This window comes from Quercus suber, unplaced genomic scaffold, assembly GCF_002906115.3.
Source record: "Quercus suber isolate HL8 unplaced genomic scaffold, Cork oak 2.0 scaffold_68, whole genome shotgun sequence".
Taxonomy (NCBI): Eukaryota; Viridiplantae; Streptophyta; class Magnoliopsida; order Fagales; family Fagaceae; genus Quercus; species Quercus suber.
Genome location: NW_027069533.1, coordinates 684,072 through 706,743, shown reverse-complemented (window position 1 = coordinate 706,743; position 22,672 = coordinate 684,072). Strand labels below are relative to the sequence as shown.

Here is a 22,672-nt window from a genome sequence, read left to right as displayed (position 1 = left end):
ACGAGAAATTTGCCAACACTAAAATAAACCTTGCAAAAATTAAAGGTATTGATGATAAATTCAAATAAGGTCTTTGGGATTAAAAACCATTTCGGCAAAAGTTTGGGAGAAGGAGTTTTGTTTTAGAAACTTTGAGGAAGGTTTGTATAATTTACTGTAAGTTAAATTATTTAACCAACTTAATTAATAGAGCTTATGCATAAGTTAAGATATCATTCAAGAAATTAACAAACTAAGCTTGAACCTAAAAATTGTGTGGGTTTTTAAGTAAAAACTAGATCAAGATAAGTTAATCAACCACCTTAATAATAAAAAAAATCACCTTAATAGGGTTTGTGAATAAGCTTGAGCATATTTGGAATTTAATTAACAAAGTTTGATCAAAATGACTAAGCTCCATCTTGAGCTTGAGAACTCAAGATAGACCGCAAAGTAATAACAAAAAGTAAACAAATCAAGTTTGAACATATTAATGTTTCATCTGACCTTATTTGACTTATTTATAACCCTAAAATTATGGAATATTTAATTTTTTTTATACTAAAATAGTGGGCGAGGAGGGAGATGGGATATGAATCACAAACATCAGGCACCACATAGAGAACCAAATACTACTAGGCCATTACTATTAATGATCAATTTAATAAGGTCAGAGCTTGATTAGGAATTATACTATTAATGATCAATTTAACTCTTTGGTGTCATTTAATATGACATATATTTGGCCATCTTTTAGTTTTTATTTTTTTACTTTTCCATTTGAAATTTAATTAAATTAATTAGGCCGGGTATTTGATATTCATTGTTGTTGTTGTTATTATTATTATTATTATTATGGGATACACTTTGATAGTTTGATGTCTTTATCATATTGGGGAATGATCATGAATGAGTTAAAAATAATAAGCCAATTTAGAGGGACATAATTTTTACCAAAATGTTTTTTACAATTTGCTGAAGTGAACGATTTTGAGTGGTAAACAATATTTTTATAAGGACCGACCACTTCAAAATTAAAATCAATCACTTCAATAAATTGAGAAAAGAGTTACGTCATTATAAATATATATTTTTAAATAAGTTGTGTTGCGTTAAATAAAAAGAGGGCAAATGGATGCGTGGATGAGCATTAATTTATCCATGGGTGGAGCTAGCTAGCTAAGCTAGCTAAGTTTGGCAGCAAGAAGATGAGACAGTGTGGGTAAAGCAGATGGATTGGGATTGGAATATAACCTAAGAAGACAGCATATGCTTTGACAAAAGAAGCCTTTGCTTGTCGTTTAATCCATTCAACCCTCCTTGATCTCGTACGTGAATGTGTGAAAGTGGAGACATTCTGTACAAACTTTTCCGCCACAAGCAAGCGGCGCACCACGTGGTAAGTAGTAGTTGAGGAGGCCGGTTGCTTTGGTTTCGCTCATCACTCATGATTCATGAGTTTCCTATTTTTTTATTCTTTCAACTGTGGATAATTGTTGTTCACAATTTGTTCTCCTAACTAAGTCTTGACTTATATGAAATAAAAATAAAAAATTAAAGAAGTTTTGACTTATGTTCTATTATGGAGATAAGGAGAAAAAAAAAAAATTCATATACCATGTCAAGGTAAGGATCCTGTTTGCTTAGGTATTTTAATTAACAATTCTTCTTTTTATCATATGTGTACTATCTGTAATTGTTTTCACCATTTTTTTAGAGAGTGTAAGCAGGAATTGAACTCCAGATCTCTTATTCAATCATCAGAGACTTTACCAGTTGAGCTAAATAAAACTCACATTGTTTTCACCATTTATTCCTTAAGATTGTACAAGATAAAAGTTACGAAAAAAATTAGTGGAGTAATATTTTACTAGATTCAAATTCTTTGTCCCCTTCTTCTCAATAATTTTTTTTTTTTTTTTTGTCTCTCAATTATCATATTATCATAAAGAAGATCTAAATTTATTATAATATTAGTATTTAATGGTAGTTTTTAGGGTTACTTCAAATAATGTGGGAATTGGGCATTATATATTTGTCACTAACAAGACTAATGAATATAAATCACTGAATCTCTTAGCTAGCTTGAGTGGCATGTTATTTCAATGCAATCTTCTTACAATAGAGTTTGAGATCAAATTTCCTTTTCTCTCCTAATAATTGTGTTGTATAGAAAAGAATATAAGTAATGCCAGGCCAAAATGGGCAAATGCCCTTTTCACGCAAAATATACAGCATTCTGCCCCCTTTCCAAACTAATTAGGAAAATACCCCTCTTTTGTAACTTGATTTTTTCAAAATCGAGTTTCAATGTAAAACTCGATTTGTAGAAAATCGAGTATGGGGTGATCAAACTTTAAAAAAAAAAAAAAATTGCATGGAACTCGAGTTTAGGGAACTCGAATTCCATAAAAAGTGCCACTATAGGCCTCCATGAAACGCAGCTATAGGTAAAACTTAAAAAAAAAAGTAAAATAAAAATTGCATGGAACTTGAGTTCATGGAGCTCGAGTTCCATAAAAAACGCCACTATAGGGATTTAAAGCACCACTATAGGGCTCCTTATGGAGCGATCAAACTTAAAAAAAAAAAAACTTGCATGTTTTAGAACGCTACTATAGGGCTTTAAAACACCACTATAGGGCTTTAAAAAATTGTATGGAACTCGAGGTCCAATAAATTTTTTTTTTTTTTAAATTTTTAGTTTGTTATAACTCGATTGTCCAAAAATCGAGTTTTAAACTGAAACTCGATTTTTAGTTTCAAAAAAGGTGTATTTCTTTAATTAGTTTAGGAAAGGGAGCCAAACGTTATATATTTTGCGCGAAAAAGACATTTGCCCATTTTGGCCAGTAATACCGTAATACTTAGAGAAAAAAAAAATGTTTGGAATTCTAGCTAATCATTTCTTTTTAATTCTATTTTTAGAATACATTGTTGCAGGGAAACCCTTCCTTTTTATGTAAATATATCACATGGGAAATATGCAAAATTTTTTATATACATTACACGGAAAGTATGCAAAATGGCATAAATTGACTGTGACTTGTAACTCGTGCATTAAACTCCAAATTTGCAAGATTTAGAAGATGTAATCGGTAGTCAACCTTACTCTAATTTGTTTATATAAGAATATTTATTTAAACTAATCTGTTAGATTCTAAAAGTTTAGGACAATTGGCAAACCGTAAACACAAACTTGTTTAAATATAGATTATTAAGTCTTTAGGGCGTATTAGACAATGCTTAAGGTGTTACTGTATGGCACTGGACCTCTGGGGCCATTTGGGCCTTGGACCCCAACTCTACAATATGGCCCATGGTCCTAACACCCCTATCAGAAACTGGGCTTAAGGCCCACTAGGGTCATGGACATGGACCTTATGTCATCATGTTCGGCCCAGAACCCATTAGGCAGGTCAAAGCATCTTTTTTATTTCATATTTCATTGGGTGGTTTTCTTTTTAATGGGTTCTTCAGAGATGTGAGATTTTAAAGGTCAAAGATTCTTAATCCCCTCAACCAAGTCAATAAAGTAAGGATTGTGTTTCTTCAAGAAGAAAACTTCTAGATCCAACAGTGAAGAGAAAATTTCATATGAAAATGGAAGTGCTTGGTTTTTCTAAATTTTTTTTTTTTTTTTAACTCTTAAAAAAAGAGAGTGCAAAATGGTTCTAACGACAAACACTAACAACCATGTAACGGAGCCTTACATTGGCAAAAATTGAAAGTTAGAGAATTGAATTGACAAAACTGAAGTTAGAGGACTGAAATGAAAAAATATGAAAGTTAGAGTGTTAGTTTTGCATTTTTGCCTTTTTTTTTTTTAATACGGTATATATAAGCTTTCTTTGGATTGCACATTTGCACTAAAAACAGGGGATGTTGTGTTTGGCCTTTTTTTCCTGGGTCCTGTGCACTGTTCACAGGATCCGCAAGTACGAAATTCAGCAAATTTTGCTTTAAAACTATATCACACGGCATTATTTACACATTTAAAACTTATTTTGCTACAGTGTTTTCAGCAATAAGTTTTAAGTTTTCAGCAATAAGCAGTATCAAAGCAGACCCATAGTAAAGATTAAAAAGTTTAAATTAATAAATATTATAGTTAGCTTCCTTTCAAGAATTAAGTTGGTCTAAAGATCTTCTCCAAAAAAAAAAATTGGTCTAAAGAAATTTCAAATACCTAAAAAAAAAAAAAAAAAGCCAATTAGCCCACACCTATGGCTTCCCCCATAAAACACGAAAGAAAATACTTTTTAGTTAATAAATACCTAAACTCAAGTTTTGTTACCATATTGAAGACATCAATCAACTTAAGAAGAGATATTAACTTAATCATAGACCATCTTCTCAAAAAAAAAAAAAAAAAACTTATAAACAAACTATCATTGCTTCATCAAAATAATTAATTGTTTTTAATTATGTGAAAGAGTTAAAAGTTATGGTAATCACAATTATAGACAAATGTGGGGTATGAAGTTAGATATATATATATATATATACTATTTGACCTCTTATCTTTTTATCTTATTTCAAACTATCTTTTAACTATTTGTGGCCAAAGGCCTTATAGTTGAATTGGCACCTCCTCATGCACAAAGTGCTTGGGGGTCTAATGGGGAAAGGGGTTGAACTGCAAAATTAGCAGCATGTTGTAATTATCTCTAAAAAAAAAACTATTTGTGAAAATACTTTTTTGTCCTTGATTTGTGTATTTTTTGGAATTCAGTTTGAATTAAACAATAATGATAATTTAGCAAATAGTGAAAAGTGGACAGAAGAATCCTATTCCAATTATATAAATACAATGATTTAATCCTTAAACAAAAAAAAAAAACAAAAAAACAAAAAACAGTGTAATGATCACTTCCTTTAAAGTTTAAACTTAATTATTCAGCTATAAGTTATACTATTTGTAAGAAATGTCATTGTCGACCACACATCTATAGACTATAGATGAGTACAAGAGAGCTCTTATTATTATTTTCCATATTGCGACCAAAATAATGCTCACGTGTCAATAAAATAAATGATTTTAGGTTTTATGAAAAATGTAAACTCAGATTGTTTAACCTAATTTAATACCAAGTAGTTACTTTGTTCAATTAAACAGATCTAGGTTAAACAAATAACAATCATATCACAAAAGTTGAAAAGTAAAGAACACAAACGATATGATAATTCAGGAAAACTAATAAAACAATCCAGTTTCAAGGTAAAAAATATGGGGAGGATATGACCTAAAAAATCCACAAGACAACAAATTCACAAAATAGAATGGAAGTGTTTACAATACATAGATTTTTCCCTAAATCTAATGCTACTTCATGTAATATTTACTCACGTGACCACACACAACTCCAAATTCACGAACTCTTCTATTATGAATATGTTGCATACAAACACTCCAATTTGCGACTCCATGACCACCCTTGAAGGTTTAGATCTCTAAGACCTTTGATGACTAGTGATAGCAGCAACTTTTATAATACCGGATCTTGAGCTTCTTCAAATTAAGAATAATACTAGTAGAAGATTTAAGAGAGTTTTGGGTACAAAAACCCTAGATCTACAATAGGAGGCACAAGGTGTACTCTTCTCTCTCTAAAACCCACTCTTAGGGTTAGCTTATAATGTCTTTTAAATACTACAACAAATAGATCACGATTTGGGCTTTAAACGGACAAGTTTGGGCTAATGGACCGAACTTAAAATTCTGCGAAGCTGCAGCTCGATTAGTCGAACCATGGTCTCAATCGATCAAACTTGGCATGTTTCAAATTCCTAAACTTGCAACTTCTTGTTCTTGTATTTTGATTTGTAACTGTGGGCACCCAAAACGAGATTAACAGGCTGGCTTTCTCTTGGGCTCACAATCTATTTGTAATGTGGTCTTTGGATTTCCTACTTTGGGTGATTCTAACTTAGAGACCCAACAATATCTCTCCAACCTTTGTATTCCTTCCCTTTCACTCTTATGACTCTATTGCTCTCAACTCTAAGCTTTCTCCAAAACCTTTCAACAACCATTTCCTTTCCTTAGTTTCTCATATTTATAGTCCAAAATTAGTGGAAGAATCATTATTACTCTTATGGCTAGTGGGAGAGGAGATCCAATGTTGTTATCGCTAAGTGAATGTGTAGTTAGGAGTGGGGTGTGATGAGAGTGGCATTGGAACTGGTTCTCATCTCAGGGGTGATGTTCGGCTGCGGTATTTCTCAAGATGTCACCAAGCATCAGGGATATGGCCGCCCTTTGACACCAAGGGATAAGAGCTGATTGCTGGCAATGACTTGGTGAAGGGAATCTATGAGAGACGGTTCTCGAACCGAGTTCCAACAGAATAGAACATGGAGCTAACGAGTTCAGTCGAACAGCGTAACAAGTCTAAGGGCGAGATCAAGCTTGAAAGGAATGGGCGAGCGTAGGCTAAATAGTGAACGTGGACCCCTTGCTTATAGATATGAGATAAATGACTTAAAAGACAGATGCCGAGATAAACTGCTAGACTTCTTTATTGCGTTGCGAAGAGAAATTGAAGACGAAGATTTGTTGACGCAGTGCGGGCACTGGATGAAAAAGACAGAGAAAAGAACAACAACCCACCAGAAGGGCATACCTTAAGAGCACCAATCTCCCCCAGCAAACATCTATCTACACGAAGCTGACCTATAGATAGAAAGAAAAATGCAGGAAAGGAAANTTTTGAGAAAGAAGCTGACTCATTTTATTTAACTTGAAACTATTACATCCAAATCTAAAATCAAAGTAATATGCAATGGGACATCTTCCATCCATACTTGTGAATCTGGTATGCGTAATGCATTTTCGCCAGACTATGAGCTATGCTATTGCCATTTCTCTTAACATGAGAATACACCAATTGTTCAAAACTACTAACAACCCATTTCACATCGTCAACCAGCAGACCTGTTGGAGAAAAGCTATCCTCTGCTGACTTCAATGCTTTGATCAGACAGAGAGAGTCACCTTCAAGAATCACATTTCGAAAGCCCAGTTCACGTGCAAGAGAGGCTGCCTTCAAAGCAGCCAGCGTCTCAACCTCGTCAGGTTTGTATGCTTGATGAATTTTTCTGAACAAGAAACCAACACAGCACCATTATTGTCCCGGATTACCACCCTAACTCCGAACTGATTTAACTCATTGAAAACAGCACCATCAAAGTTTGCTTTCACCCAACCATCTTGCGGACATAACCAATTAGAGCCTCCAACATTTCTGTCCGTGACCTGCACTTCAGGATTCCACCAATCAACTCTGAACTAATGCAATTTGTTTAGCTTGTTCAACCACCTGATGGAGCGGAATAGCTTGTGGGTGGCCGTATTTTGTTTCTTTGAGTCCACACCATCCAAGTCGTGAAAGCAAATAGCTCAATTGACTTACCTTCTGCAATCATCCAAGACAACAATTCTTTCACATCTGTAAACTCCACCTCAGACCTGAAGCACCACTCTTCACCTACATCCCAAACCTCTCCCAACTCTGGCACAGACCAGACAGCGTGCACAGGCTCCTTCACTGCAGAATGGCACCTCTCACAGATCGGATCAGCTATCACTTTCCTCTTCAACAGCGCCTGTTTTTAGGAAGAACATTCTGACACGCACCAAAGGAAATTTTTAATTTTTGGAGGAACTTGCAGCTGCAAATCTTCTTCCAGAGCTGTTTGTCATGAATTGGAAGGGCTTGTTAGCTTGCTTCCATTTCTGATCTTGTTTAAGGAACATATACCAGACTTACAAGTGTATTGACCTGATGTGGAGTATGGCAATACAAAGAATCCTCTTTTGCAACTCGGCTAAGAGGAATCCGCTTGATCAACTCAGCATCCTCTTCCACAAATAAACCATTAATCAGCCCCTTATTCCATGTTCTTGTGTTTTGGTCTATGAGCAAGTCCACCATGCAATTTTCAAAACTCTCCAATGGACAAATCGGCAGCCTGGAGGTGCTTCTTGGTAGCCAACATTGCTGCCATATATTGATTTTTCCTCATTTCCAATCCTCCATGTTGCCCCCCTTTTAATTATATCCTCCCCCTAAGGATGCTTTTCCAAGCATAGGAACCTAACCTCGAATCAACAACCTTCATTATTGAAGAATTAGGGAAGAAACGAGCTTTAAAATCCTTGTAGAAGAGTGAGGACTTAGTATGCAAAAGTCGCCAAGCTTGTTTTGCCAAAAAGAGTCATTAAACATGGCAAGATCACAAAAACCATACCACCAATGTTTTGTTTTGTCAAATCCTCCCACTTCACCCAATGAATCTTTCTTCGATCACCCCGTTGTCCCACCAAAACTTCTTAATAGGTACTCAATCTCATGCACAAAACTTACCGGCAATTTAAAGCATCCCATTGTGTATGTAGGGATAGCTTGGAGACAACCTTTAAGAGCACTTCCCTTCCTGCTTAGGAGAGTAGTTTTGCCTCCCACCCTTGAAGTTCCTCCACACCTTCTCCTTTATAAAATTAAAACTCTCTTTTTTCTTTTGACGCAACTTAAAATGAGTCAGCTTCTTTCTCAAAAAAAAAAAAAAAAAAAAAAAAAAAACTTTAGTACATTCTGTGACTTTTGTTTGCAGGGATAGCGACAATATGATATGGAAGTGGAACATGTATATCATGGAAAAAATTGGCTTTTGCCCTTTTTAAAAAAACAATCTAGCATTTTGTCATTTTTCTCAAATTAATTAGGAAAATGCCTCTCTTTTGAAAATTGATTTTCTCAAAATCGAGTTAAGCCCTATAGCGGTGTTTTTAAGGAGCCTATAGTGACGTTTTAAAGACCTATAGTGGCGTTTTGTAATTTAATCTCCATGAAGTCGAGTTATAGGTAAAAAAAAAAAGAAAAAAAATTTGCCTGTAACTCGACTTTATGAAAATCGAGTTATAAAACGCCGCCATAAGTCATTAAAATGTCATTATAGGCCCCTTAAAAACGCCGCTATAGGGTTTTAGAATTTTTTTTTTTATAACTCGATTTTAAGAAAATCAAGTTTCAAAAGAAGGGCATTTTCCTAATTAATTTGAGAAATTGGGCAAAATACTGGATTTTTTTTTTGGAAAGGGGAATTTGCCCATTTTCTCCCGTATATCATATATCTCATTCTACCTGCGGATTCCTATATGTTATGCTTCTTGATAATGTTTGACTGCATTTGTCAAGTTAGTTTTCCATCCTCCAAATGAAATAAAACATTATTTTTTTTTTTTTTATACATTGTAAATGGGAATAGGAAATTCAAATCTTCAATGCCTTTATTAAAAATATATTGAAACATGTAATTTTACTTAAAGATCATTGACATGAAACAAAATATTATAATTCCTTTATAATGGTTCAATAAGCTCTTATTAGAAGATGATGTTTGTAAAAATGCTGTCTTATATCTTGAATGTTTTCTTTAATATGATTACCCATTATGATATTGATGATTTAGATTTACGTTTAAAACTAAAAGTTTTATTTATTTATTTATTTTTAAGTTTTACAAGTTTAATAAAATACTCCAATTTACATATTAAATTATAAAAAAATATATTATTATTTTACAAAATTTATATATCACTTTTGTAATTTTATTAACATCACTTATTAAAATTGTTTTTACACCATTTTTCTAAATATTAAAATTGATAAAATCCCACTTACAATCGATTATGTTACAAGAAAAATTAAATGGATTAGTGATATTATCAATCGAAAATGAAATGTTAAAAACCTTTAATTCAAAAACTTAATCAACAATTTTAATATCAGAAGCGAGAAGAATGAATTTTTATATTAAAAAAGGTTAATAACTATAATCCAACATAAACCATTGGGCTCTTTGCAATATATACACCATAAACTTTGGAACATTGCAATTAATATTTTACTTCAATGTTAATTTGCAATTTTCATCTAACATCTAAAACAGTGTACAAATTGACAGTTTATTGGGCAATTATTCACCATAAACTGTAAGAGCATTAGAAATGTGCACCATAAATAATGAGAGTATTCGTAATGAACACTCAAGTCTAAAGACTCTAAACTATAAGAGCATTTACATTATACACAACTATTAAAATCTGATATTTCAGATTTTAATTTGGGTGGTTGTGGATATAGTAAATTATTCTCAAATTAAGATGTTATTTGATAGGATATTAGAAACCTTTATTCAATGACTTAATGAGAGTACATCATTAGAGCACGAAACCAAGGGTTTTCTCCAACCACAAAGTTAGCCCAAACAACATGCATTCCTATTGAGATTTGATCAAATGTAATGGGTTGGGTTGGTTTCTATTTATGTAATGGGTTGAGTTGGGTTGTAATTTCTCAAACCTTGGATTGAAAAAACTTTCCAACCCAACTCAACCCTATCTATGCACATCTTCACCATTTATAAATAAATAGTATCTAGATAAATCATACATAACCATTTGAACTAGCGTTTGAGCTATAAATTCCTATCTGAAAGTTAAAGTTTCTGATCAATCAATCTCTTAATGTCCCTCAAACTCTAAATAAATCCTTAGCATTACAATTGCTGTCAAAGTAAGAGCAAATTAATGCCCTCAAGAAGAAGAAAAAGCTGATGAGACATTTTTAGTTACATCTTGAGCTTTTTTTGAGGAGTTGCATCTTGAATCTTGAGCTTGGTAGCAATGATTGAAGCAGGTAATAATTCCTCCCTATCAACCTAAAATTTTAATAATGTATAACATGTTTAAAGCTGTCGACTCATATATAATGCATCCATCGTGGATCCAATTCGTGGCTATGTATATATGCAAGTGGATTAGATAGTACAAGAGACTTTCACTTTGTAATAAAAAAAAAAAAAATGAAATAAAACATTAATTTTTTTTTTATACATTGTAAATGGGAACAGGAAATTCAAATCTTCAATATCTTTATTAAAAATATATTGAAACATTTAATTTTACTTAAAGATCATTGACATGAAATAAAATATTATAATTCCTTTATAATGGTTCGATCAATAAGCTCTTATTAGGAGATGATGTTTGTAAAAAAGCTGTCTTATATCTTGAATGTTTTCTTTAATATGATTACCCATTATGATATTGATGGTTTAGATTTATGTTTAGAACTAAAAGTTTTATTTATTTATTTATTTTTAAGTTTTACAAGTTTAATAAAATACTCCAATTCACATATTAAATTATAAAAAATATATTATTATTTTACAAAATTTATATATCTCTTTTGTAATTTTATTAACATCACTTATTAAAATTGTTTTTACACCATTTTTCTAAATATTAAAATTGATAAAATCCCACTTACAATCAATTATGTTACATGAAAAATTAAATGGATTAGTGATATTATCAATCGAAAATGAAAAGTTAAAAACCTTTAATTCAAAAACTTAATCAATAATTTTAATATCAAAAGCGAGAAGAATGAATTTTTATATTAAAAAAGGTTAATAACTATAATCCAACATAAACCATTGGGCTTTTTGCAATATACACCATAAACTTCGGAACATTGCAATTAATATTTTACTTCAATCAGTTCAATGTTAATTTGCAATGTTCATCTAACATCTGAAACAGTGTACAAATTGACAGTTTATTGGGCAATTATTCACCATAAACTGTAAGAGCATTAGAAATGTGCACCATAAATAATGAGAGTATTCGTAATGAACACTCAAGTCTAAAGACTCTAAACTATAAGAGCATTTACATTATACACAACTATTAAAATCTGATATTTCAGATTTTAGTTTGGGTGGTTGTGGATATAGTAAATTATTCTCAAATTAAGATGTGATTTGATAGGATATTAGAAACCTTTATTCAATGACTTAATGAGAGTACATCATTAGAGCAAGAAACCAAGGGTTTTCTCCAACCACAAAGTTAGCCCAAACAACATGCATTCCTAATGAGATTTGATCAAATGTAATGGGTTGGGTTGGTTTCTATATATGTAATGGGTTGAGTTGGGTTGTAATTTCTCAAACCTTGGACTGAAAAACTTTCCAACCCAACTCAACCCTATCTATGCACATCTTCACCATTTATAAATAAATAGTATCTAGATAAATCATACATATCCATTTGAACTAGCGTTTGAGCTATAAATTCCTATCTGAAAGTTAAAGTTTCTGATCAATCAATCTCTTAATGTCCCTCAAACTCTAAATAAATCCTTAGCATTCCAATTGCTGTCAAAGTAAGAGCAAATTAATGCCCTCAAGAAGAAGAAAAAGCTGATGAGACATTTTTAGTTACATCTTGAGCTTTTTTTGAGGAGTTGCATCTTGAATCTTGAGCTTGGTAGCAATGATTGAAGCAGGTAATAATTCCTCCCTATCAACCTAAAATTTTAATAATGTATAACATGTTTAAAGCTGTCGACTCATATATAATGCATCCATCGTGGATCCAATTCGTGGCTATGTATATATGCAAGTGGATTAGATAGTACAAGAGACTTTCACTTTGTAATTTTAAATTCTCTGCAACTTATAACATGTGTGCTAATGGCATCTTGGGATCCCATAATTATGTAATTTACCACATTTTTAATTTATAACTAGATAGAGAAAACTATATATTATTTGCTCCACGGCATAAGAACTAAAGTACTAAAACTTGAACCAATATCAACACCAGTAGCCAAACTATATTGGTATCCCATTCATCTGATAAAAAATGTGCTTATACTTTGAGCACTGATTGATTGAAATTAACACATAAATTGTAAACAAAGAGTAGTCAGACTTTATTAAACAAGTGTAATCTTTAGAATAAAAATGGAGGGAGAGAAAAAGGTCGGCAAAATCAGCAAGCTGGACGAATAAAGAACAGGCTGAAAAGAAACATCGATTTAAACTCTGGAGGTGGCGACAAAATTGCCCATAATCTTTATTGCACTTTCTCCCATAATTTTTATTCTCTGATGTTAAGTTTTGTGGGGGCTGATGTGATTATAATAAGTCTCCCTATAATTAGTGAAAGACAGCTCGGTCTATCTAAATTAATCAAATGTAATAATAATTCAGCACTATCTCTCACTCATATTAAAACTTAGGGTGCTGACTGGTGTCTTCCTCGTATACCATATATATACTAATCTTTTGGATGCATTATAAGATGACGATTTGTGTCAATGGTGAATCCACTTTGCTCCACAATGCTAAGCCCCTAAATTCAGAAAGTCATAGAATTCGATTCATGTATGCTAAAAAAGAATTTGCATGTCAACAAATGTGCTTCCGAATAGGTCAAAGTCAATTGTATTTACGTAAGATTCATTGTATTATTTTAATTCAAATTCATTATACTAAGAACTATAATCTTGTTTATAGTGCAAGTGATCCTACTTAGTAGTGTAAGTAACCCCATAGTCCCTAACTATATGTTACAAATATCCCTAATTATATGATCTAAGTACTATTACTCAAGGGTGAATCTAGGTTTAGTTCAATGCTTATAAGGTTAAATGGATTTATTGCAATTAATAGTAGTTTAATACATAAAGAATTCAAAAGTAAAGATGTAGCTGTTTGGAGTTCTCTATGATCATGAGTATATACCTTTAAAATTGAACATATTAATTCTTTTGTATTCCTGATTTTTTTTTCTTTTTGTCTTTACTTATAATATTTCCTTATTGTAAAATGATATCAAAACTGTATCTCGCTTTACCACTATGGCCATCACTAATCCCTAGATCTAGCTCTCTACTCTCATCATCCCTATCAACCACTATTATAGGCTCAATCTTGATTTATTGCTTGTCATGGATGACATCCTAAAAAGCTTGTTTAGACCTTTTAGTTAATTATTCAGTGGGTTATTTAACTATTTAACAAATTAGCCAATTGTGTGATTACAATTTACAATTTAGCCACGACCACAACAAATACCAAGTCTGAAAAAAAAAAGCAAAAAACAATAGGAGCATGCAAATTCAGTGACAAGTGAAAAACCAATGAAAAATGACTCTCTGAAAACTACCCAATAGTAGAACTTACTACTATGACCCATAACAGTTTTAGAACTTATGAATTCTTCATCTATGTTCATGAGAACTTCTATGGACTTCAAGTACTCTTCTTGAAGATTTGAATACCACAATGACACGCTAGATTTAAAGGGAGAGATTTTCTCCTGCTCTTTTAAGATAGAGAAAGAAAAACAGATTAACTAGGGAAAGGAAAAAAAAAATCATAATTCAACTAAGATAAGGGAAACAACATAAACTAACAAAATTTTGTCATAACTGATCTACATATCACCGCTATTGTCTTTCTTTTAGGTAGTGGATTGAGGTTTTCTGCCGTAGATGTAATTTTGTTGTGTTCTTTCATAATATCAAAGCTACACCTCGTATTTTCTAATTGCTTAAATGGGTTCTTTAAAAGGAGATGTGGCCCCCTGTTAAAGAACCCTAATCTTTATGAATCAATGCGTCAGATATATAGAACCAGGTTTGGAAGGACAGTTTTTGTAATCCTACGTACTTGGTGTTTTTGTAATCCTACGTACTTGGTGTTTGCATTTAATCTGTTTATGGAATTTCCCGCTTAACATTATTTAAGTATTAATCATCTTACTAGAATTGGCATTAACAAATCGAATTCAGCAGGAATGCTTGTATTTCTAGTTACAAGGCGTACCTTCAATATAATACGTATCGCAACACATAAATGCAACATCCATACCAGAAAAAGATGAATATATATATATATATATATGTGACTCCCTTCCTTGATTTAGCAGCAAACCTTTTCTGTATGATGGTGGTCCTAAATCTAGGTTAGGTAGTTTGAACAAGGTCCCAAATGATGTTTTGAGATGGGCAAAGCACGTGTATCCACAATATATCCACTTCATGTTTAATCCGCACCCAATGGCTAAGAAAAATCTTATTTAGACCCTATAAATGCTTATGAAGCGGATTAACATGATTAATTCAACAAGTTATTCCACATAAATATTCGAACACAATAATTAATTTAACCACAGTCGTCTATAACATAATCAAAAGCAAAAATAGTAAAAACAATAAGATGCACTTAGATTTAGATGACAAAGTGGATCCAATCCCTTAGAGAATTCACTAAAAGAAACCATTACAATAATCTACTTACAAACCTTTGAACCTAGACTTGTAATTATAATCTCTACAAATGTTGCCTCCCCACCTTATTGATTTCAGAATCTTTAGAATCATTCTTCATGAATCTCCTTCACAAAACAAACCTTGTTCACAACCTAAATTTCAATTATCTCGCTTGAGCGGAGTGTCACACAAACTTTAATATTTCCTTAGACTGAAATTATGCTACTCTTCAGAGACTTCAAATAGTTTATTGACATACGTCTAACCTAACTCAAATGCATCAATTTCAACCTTCTTTGACACTAGTTTTATCAAATGGATGTTGCCAACATTTAAAACCTAACAGGCTCTAGCTAGTACTAAATGTACGGCCCTCCAAAAATGTGAGGGAGCATAAGTGAATAACCTTGTTCACCGTAATTGTTTTTCTTTTACTTTGGGCCTCTATATAGAAATATATAATGTGTATGTCACAGAGGAATTAACTACTTATACTAACTTTTATGGCAGAGTGCGCAAAACCCATCCTCCAATATAATATGAAAGATTTAGGGTTTCAAGAACAAGTTAAGCTGCATAAAGTTTCCTATACATAAGAAGAGAGTCTCTTATCAAAAGAGAGAGAGAGAGAGAGTGAGAGAGAGAGAGAGAGATAGGCGTTTTATCTTTGTTCTCCTTTCTTTGGAAAGCAACTTTAAGCTTAGAAAAGTAGAGAGAATATCATCAAGTGATAAACGATAACGCTAAAAGTGAGTGTGGATGCCTAGAGCTACAGTTTTTCACTAGAGCTAGTTTTTCCATATACTCATCTTGGGAATTTCAAGTCTTAAATAGTAAAATATAATGGACTCTGCAAATTTTCATCATCAGCATCAGCTCCAAGAACAGTTGGCTGAGTATTTTACTTCAAAAGCCCAATCTGGCTATAAAGCTTCTACAACCCATGACTGGATCCCAAGCATCGTTTTGTAAGTACCTCTATCTCTATATCTTCAATGCGTAGTTTAACTTCTCCTGAAATAAATACATGCAGATTTAAGTGTCCAAACTTTATACTATATTCGTCCTGACCATTCAAGTGGTCTTGGTTTTTCTTACCACTAGGGGGAAAAAGAAGAAAAAGAAAAGGAAAGAAAGCAGTCAATCTTTTCTGATGTATTCAGTATTACCTATAAAAAGTATATTTGCTGATTATTCGTGGCCATAAATATATATATATATATATACACACACACATATAACTGGTTGCCAAAAATAGTGATAGAAGGAAGAAGATGAAATTGGTGTTGAATAGTTATAGTAATCAAACCTTTTCTTATGATAAAGAAAATACTACTTCTCAATCAAGTTAATTCTTTAAGAATATAGAGAGTCAATATGTGTACGATTTTCAAAATTCAATTTATTGGTTTCTTCTTAGCTTAGGCACTTTTGCTAGACAAAGTTGGTTTCCTGGGGTATGGGAGTTCATCTTGATTTGAAATTCTGAATCCTTGGATTAATATGAAGTTGTTGCTCTTCAAAAGTTCTATATGATTACAATCACTAGTTCCTTACTATCTTAAATGATTGTGCAGAAATAATGGTAGTAACAACAATAGCTATCTGACTGAGAGCATCCCAAATATGTGGCCTAAGTGTACCATCAATGAGCAGCTTCTTAGACCTAGCATGAATGAAGACTCAAGTTTTCCTAATGCAAGAAGTACCCAACAATCAGCCGATGAATTGCTCTGTGCAAAAATCAAAGAGGAAATGCCAGACACTTTCCCCAAATTGAGTGAAATGATATGCAATCCCTCTAGTTCAGAAGAATCACATTCACTCTCCATAAGAAATGAGCTGCAATCTTCTCCTAATAATTTATGGCTCAGCAACTTCTCCACTGGTCGCCAAATTATTGGACAACCTTCTGCAGGAGATTTGTACTCTGATACTCAGAACCCTGCAAGTTTTGGAAGTGTAGCTGGATCCAGCAGATATAACTTCAGCCATGTTTTTCCAAGTACTAATTCATCACCCTCAGATTTGTCGTCTTCATTAGTTTCATCCAGTTCTTTGGGCTTGAGCTTGCAGACTTTGGATCTTTTGACTTCTACCAATTACGGTGGGAGTTTTAGCCAATCTTCACATGATATTTTTGGCATTCGTCGAGATAGGATGTCTCTAAGCCCTGATCACATGCAAGAACTTGCGGATAGTCCATCAAACAGCTCCAACAAAGTGAGTATCTTATTCTTCCTAGTGTCAATTTGGAATCAGTTCTTTTCTTTTAACTTTCTAGCTTATTTGCTTATTTATGAATTTTTAAAACTTCATTTTTTTTCTAGGTTAACTATACTTTAACAAACTTTCCACAAAAAAGCTACATGTGATTTTTTGCTTATGTGAGTAAAATTTTCATAATCTTCTTCACAATTGCACATTAGAAAAATAACGGTAATGGCAAATAATAATGGACTAGAGGTTTAGATCCTAAAGAGAGAATGCATTTTAGTGGAGTTGGAAATTTCTTGCAATATATCTTAAAACGTCTTATAAATTTCACCCTCAATCGCTGATGAATTTATTGTATCATTTTTTTTCCTATTGAAACATGAAATTTTGGTAGCAAAAGCTTACTATTATAGTGTATAATTACTAAATCCAATATAGATATAATCAACAACATTAGTATTGCCAAAAACCTTGTAATTTAATTGGTTGACATCTCATGGTGTGTCCATGACATCTAGAACTCAAATTCCTCCTCGTAATTATATATATAGTTTGGAAAAAATATATACTTAGCAAAGAATTTGAAATGTTGTTTTGATTTCATTTCTCATTCATTAAAAAAGAAAAAAGAAAAAGAAGAAAAATAAAGACACTTGGTGAAGAAAATGTTGGAAGGAGAGATAGATGGTGATAACGATTTTGTATCATTTGATTATCATGAGGAACCCTGCAACTCTTTTTTGTTCAGTTTTTTCTTTTCTTTCCCCTTAATTTTCTACATGTGGAAGATTCTTTTCAGCTTTATATATACATTCTAATAGTTGCTAACCCGTGCAATGCACGGGAAATGTATTAAGTATAACATATGATTTAATTTTGGTTTATTTACCAACAATTATATATTATAAAAGGAAGAACAAAAAAATTCTTGTACAATTATTATTATTATTATTATTTACAATGCATAAAAAAAAATTTATTGATATTTACCTCCTCACATTATATATTCAACATGTTCTACACAAAGACAGCAATACCAATGAACCAAGACAAAACCTTCACTGAAAAATTCAATTACAGATACACAAAGAATTATAAAGCAAGAAATAAAAATTTCAGAAGAGAGGAATGAAAAATACAAATTTTCAGCCATGAGTTGCAATTGTAACAAATAATTCCTATTTATAAGATGATGGTTATAGATTCCTAATTAAATTTGGTTATAGTTATAGATTCCTAATCAAATTTGATTACCAAAACTTATCTACAAAAATGAATGAAAAAAAAAAAAAAAAAACACTGATTTCTAACCAAACATTGATTGTTATGTGGTTTCTAAATACCCGTGCAATAAATTTGATTTCAATAATTGTGATGACCCTTTTCCATGAGGAACAAACTGAACGAACCAAAGGTTGTTCTGGGTATGGAACACGTAGAAAAATATTACTAAAATATAAAACGTAGAATAAAACAATACTAATATAGATAAATAAACAACCAAAGCATAACTCGTAACAAATTTATTGGCAGACATATAATCAACATCTCTTTAGGGAAGCAACACTTTCTAGCTTAAAGAAAAGCAATAATTTTTGCCAATAAATTCAAAGTAAAATCTTCCAAGGTTGCATTGATATTTTCCCCGCATTATATATTCAACATGTTATGCACATTCACTGAGAAATTTAAACAAACACAAAGACAGCAATATCAATGAACCAAGACAAAACCTTCATTGAGAAACACAATTACAGATACGCAAAGAATTATAAAGCAAGAAATAAAAATTTCATAAGAGAGGAATGAAAAATAAAAATTTTCAGAAGAGATCATACTTTTACTCGGCTTTAAAAAATATATATATCGGGGTTTGCATTACTTTTATAATATTCATGATTCATTTGTCATTCTTTTGCTTGAACTGCCCTTATTGCTTGGTGTCATGACCCCAATATACCCAATTCTATGTTTTGCCATTGTTTTTTCTCCTTCCTTTGAGTGTGTGAGGTTGAGAGGCACTTGCTGGTCTATATATATGCCATGTATATGATAAGTTTAGGGATTTAGATAGACTCAATCTTCCTAACAACTTTTGAACTTCTCAGTTCCATAGTTCATGGAACTGATTAAGCTTGAATTAAATGGATTTGAATACATGTGAGAATTTTGCAGGCAAAGAGTCCCATGGCCTCCCAAAGAATTTAATGGATAAGCCCTCTCACGTTTAAGATTTCAATTAGTATTGGAAAAATTTATAAATTATCAACGTTTGAGTTTGAGTTTAAGTTTAAGTTCGACTTGTTAGAGAGATAAAGTTTCACTTTTTATTAAGTTTGGATTAAACAAAAATAATTTTATTTTAAAAAAATGATAATGATGAGTTTAAGTTTAAGTTCGACTTGTTAGAGAGATAGAGTTTCACTCATTGTTAAGTTTAGACTAAACAAAAATAATTTTATTTAAATATCAAAAATAATTTTATTATAATTTTATTTAAATATTGTACTTATGTGAGAAAGTGTGAGAGTTTAAGAAGTTTCGGTTATATATATATATATATTGATTACTATTCTCTTGATTTAAGAATTCGTCTCCCTTATTCTAGATTCAACAGCATTATTCTCATTGCCATGATCCTAAAATTAAACTTTTCTCTTCAATTTTAAAAGACAACAGCTTTCATGAATGGAGTTACAAGAAAGAAGAGGGCTAGTAGTGTTTCTGAGCCAAAAGAGTCTCATGCAGTAGCTAAGAAGTCGCAGTCAGGATCACGATGCTCATGCCCACCACTGAAGGTGAATAATATTTTATAACATACCCAACAAATCTTCAGGTTATTAAAGTTTGCTCCATTTTATAATCTTGTGCTATCGTGGAATTGGCTTTGCCTTGCATTAGGTACGAAAGGAGAAACTAGGAGACAGAATTGCAGCTCTTCAGAGATTGGTAGCACCTTTTGGCAAGGTACTATATATATATTTCTCTATTTTCTAAGTTCATTCTTCATCAGAACCCACTAATGTGTTTATATATATAAAGAAACACAATATAATATCTTTTCGGCCATGCTTTCTATAAACTGTTTTTAACATTTTGAATCGATATGGAGGTTGCAGACTGATACAGCCTCTGTATTAACAGAAGCTATTGGGTACATTCAATTCCTTCATGACCAAGTCCAGGTGATTACTTTTTCACTTACCAACGTTTGATCTCTTATTTGATCTCTCCTCAATCATGTATATGATCTTGTCAAGGAGAAAGTAATGGGGTTGGAAAGGCTAGGGTTGTGTGGTGTCTAGGGTTACACTACAAATGCAACTATATAAAGAAACAAAGGTGGGAATAGAATACCCATGCATCTAGGTTAAAGCTCAATAAAAAAATTCTTGGAACTCAAATAAGTTTTAATCTCTGCAGACATTGAGCATGCCTTATATGAAAATATCGCACAGCAAGCCCAATAGAGCCATGCAAACGGTAAGATATTCTTGTGGCCACACACACACGCACACATCTCTCTCTACCTCCCCCCCCTGGACAGACCAGCAGATTCTGTATTTAAATGTTATTTCCACACTTTAGCCCTTGAACACGGATGCTAAAATGAATAAGAGCTTATTGGATTCTAATAAGACTCACATCATTTACAATTTCCATAAAAGAATAATGTCTATTACATATGCACTGTTGTTACACACAAAGTTGCATTTGTAAATTTTTCAAAAACTGAAATTCATGACACGATTTCGGTTTTAAAAACTATTCAATAGCTTGTGTACACTAGTCATTTTCCTTTGAAAAATCAATTAGCATAATTTCTAGTTGTTAATGATGACAGGGTTTGAGCGATAAGGATGGAACAGAGCTAGAGCGAGACCTTAAAAGTAGAGGACTGTGCCTTTTGCCCCTATCTTATGCATCATATATTAGTGGTTATGAGTAAAAGGCTTTGGACACCACGGTCACTGATAAAGGAGATAGTTTGAATTGAAGGTCGTGATTTAAGAAGAATAATACTAAAATTATGAGACATGCTTAACATAAGCTCAAGTACTTATTCAGTACTTTAGGAGTATGACATGATACTCCATTCTTTCACATAATAAGGGGCTTCGTTAATTAAATTTATAATGAAATTCACCCTTTATGTGAACAGAGAGAATACTATAGCACTTTATCCCAGAAGTACTTAATAATTTTCTCATTTCTCATAAGCTCATACCTACAGGCTAGTGTCATGGATTAAATGCTCACCAGCGTTTTTTTGGAACTCCTCTAGTGACGTTTTTGGCTCCATTCATTGCACACTAGTCAACCTTTCATATATGAGAAAGTGTTTCCTTTATCTTTTTATTTTAGTTTTAATGTCAACCTCCGTATATGAGAAATGTTCGTGTTTAGTGAATCATTCTTGTTAAATACCACAATCTCTCTATGTTTTGCAATTCCGAAATCTTAAATCTTCGTCACTGCTTCTTGGCTCCTTATTACGGAGCATAGGCATTGAGAAGATCACTTGTGATAGGCCCAGTGACCCACCTGAGCGATTCTCTCTTCGGTCGTCCTACACACCTATGGACAATATATTAAAAATTGAGGTTCAAATGGTTGTTTCACAATTAAAGTATAATAATGGGACACACAAATTTGATTAAAATATATATGATCGTGATAGGATTGGGATGGAAGTTTATACATGAAAGCTTTTGATAAATTATATATTTTGTAATATTAGACTGTATGCACTTCTTAGCTAACATATTGTAACATACTGTAAACCATCCAATATGCAGATTCTAGATCAGTTCACAACATTGTAAATACTCAAGTTAGATGGAGGAAGATGCTGAACACACCAAGTCCAGCTGTACCCTCCTCCTTTCTTAAATGATCCCAGAAGCAATTCACATCTCAATATAGATGTAGGGAATTGATTTGCCATTCCTTTTTTATTTCTTATTGCAATTCTAGAACAAACCATGTCAGGTAAATAAAAAAGGCAAGCCTAATAGTAATTTTCAGATATCTGCAGTTACTTCAGCACCCTTCATGACATAGATTAGAGCCAGTAAATATTTTTAAAAAAAGTATGTATGCAACTATAAATGTAGGTGATGTACCTTTTGAGAGGGAAACTCTATCATTATCTACCATCTTTTGCCAAGTCGAATCCACACCTTTATCAACCATTGGGGCTAAGTCTTCACACATGTAGGCTTCTTGGTATTTTTTTGTAATGGAAAGCTGTGGTGTGTATTGTACATCAAAAGTTAAAACTGTCATATTAACAAAAGAGAGGGATACAGAGGAACAAGGAAAAAGAAGGAGAAAAAGAA

General features: G+C 32.4%; 2 protein-coding genes across 4 annotated transcripts in view; one reads left to right on the top strand and one right to left on the bottom strand.

The window, feature by feature from the left end:
• Positions 1-15,590: 15,590 nt before the first annotated feature.
• Positions 15,591-21,757, top strand: LOC112036636 (transcription factor bHLH110). 2 transcript variants are annotated; one of them, XM_024069502.2, is made up of 7 exons: positions 15,591-16,081; positions 16,691-17,336; positions 20,003-20,128; positions 20,232-20,297; positions 20,450-20,515; positions 20,754-20,813; positions 21,175-21,757. In XM_024069502.2, exons 1-7 carry the CDS (start codon positions 15,957-15,959, stop codon positions 21,277-21,279), a joined length of 1,194 nt encoding a protein of 397 aa, XP_023925270.2. In that variant the 5' UTR covers positions 15,591-15,956; the 3' UTR covers positions 21,280-21,757. The 2 variants fall into 2 exon arrangements, with proteins under 2 accessions (XP_023925270.2, XP_023925319.2); XM_024069551.2 differs by lacking the exon at positions 20,754-20,813.
• A 212-nt stretch (positions 21,758-21,969) lies between these two features.
• Positions 21,970-22,672, bottom strand: part of LOC112029426 (phosphatidylinositol/phosphatidylcholine transfer protein SFH12-like) — a 9,558-nt gene continuing 8,855 nt past the window's right edge. For both annotated transcript variants that reach the window (XM_065773025.1, XM_065773024.1), the window contains exon 12: positions 21,970-22,580. In XM_065773025.1, coding sequence (XP_065629097.1) covers positions 22,374-22,580 — 207 coding nt within the window. In that variant the 3' untranslated portion in view covers positions 21,970-22,373. The remainder of the gene's footprint in view (positions 22,581-22,672) is intronic.

Coding starts and splice junctions, on each gene's coding strand:
- LOC112036636 (XM_024069502.2), top strand. CDS start 15,957: ATGGACTCTGCAAATTTTCATCATCAGCATCAGCTCCAAGAACAGTTG. Junction 20,516..20,753: donor TCCTTCATGACCAAGTCCAG/GTGATTACTTTT, acceptor TAATCTCTGCAG/ACATTGAGCATGCCTTATAT. Junction 20,814..21,174: donor CCAATAGAGCCATGCAAACG/GTAAGATATTCT, acceptor TAATGATGACAG/GGTTTGAGCGATAAGGATGG.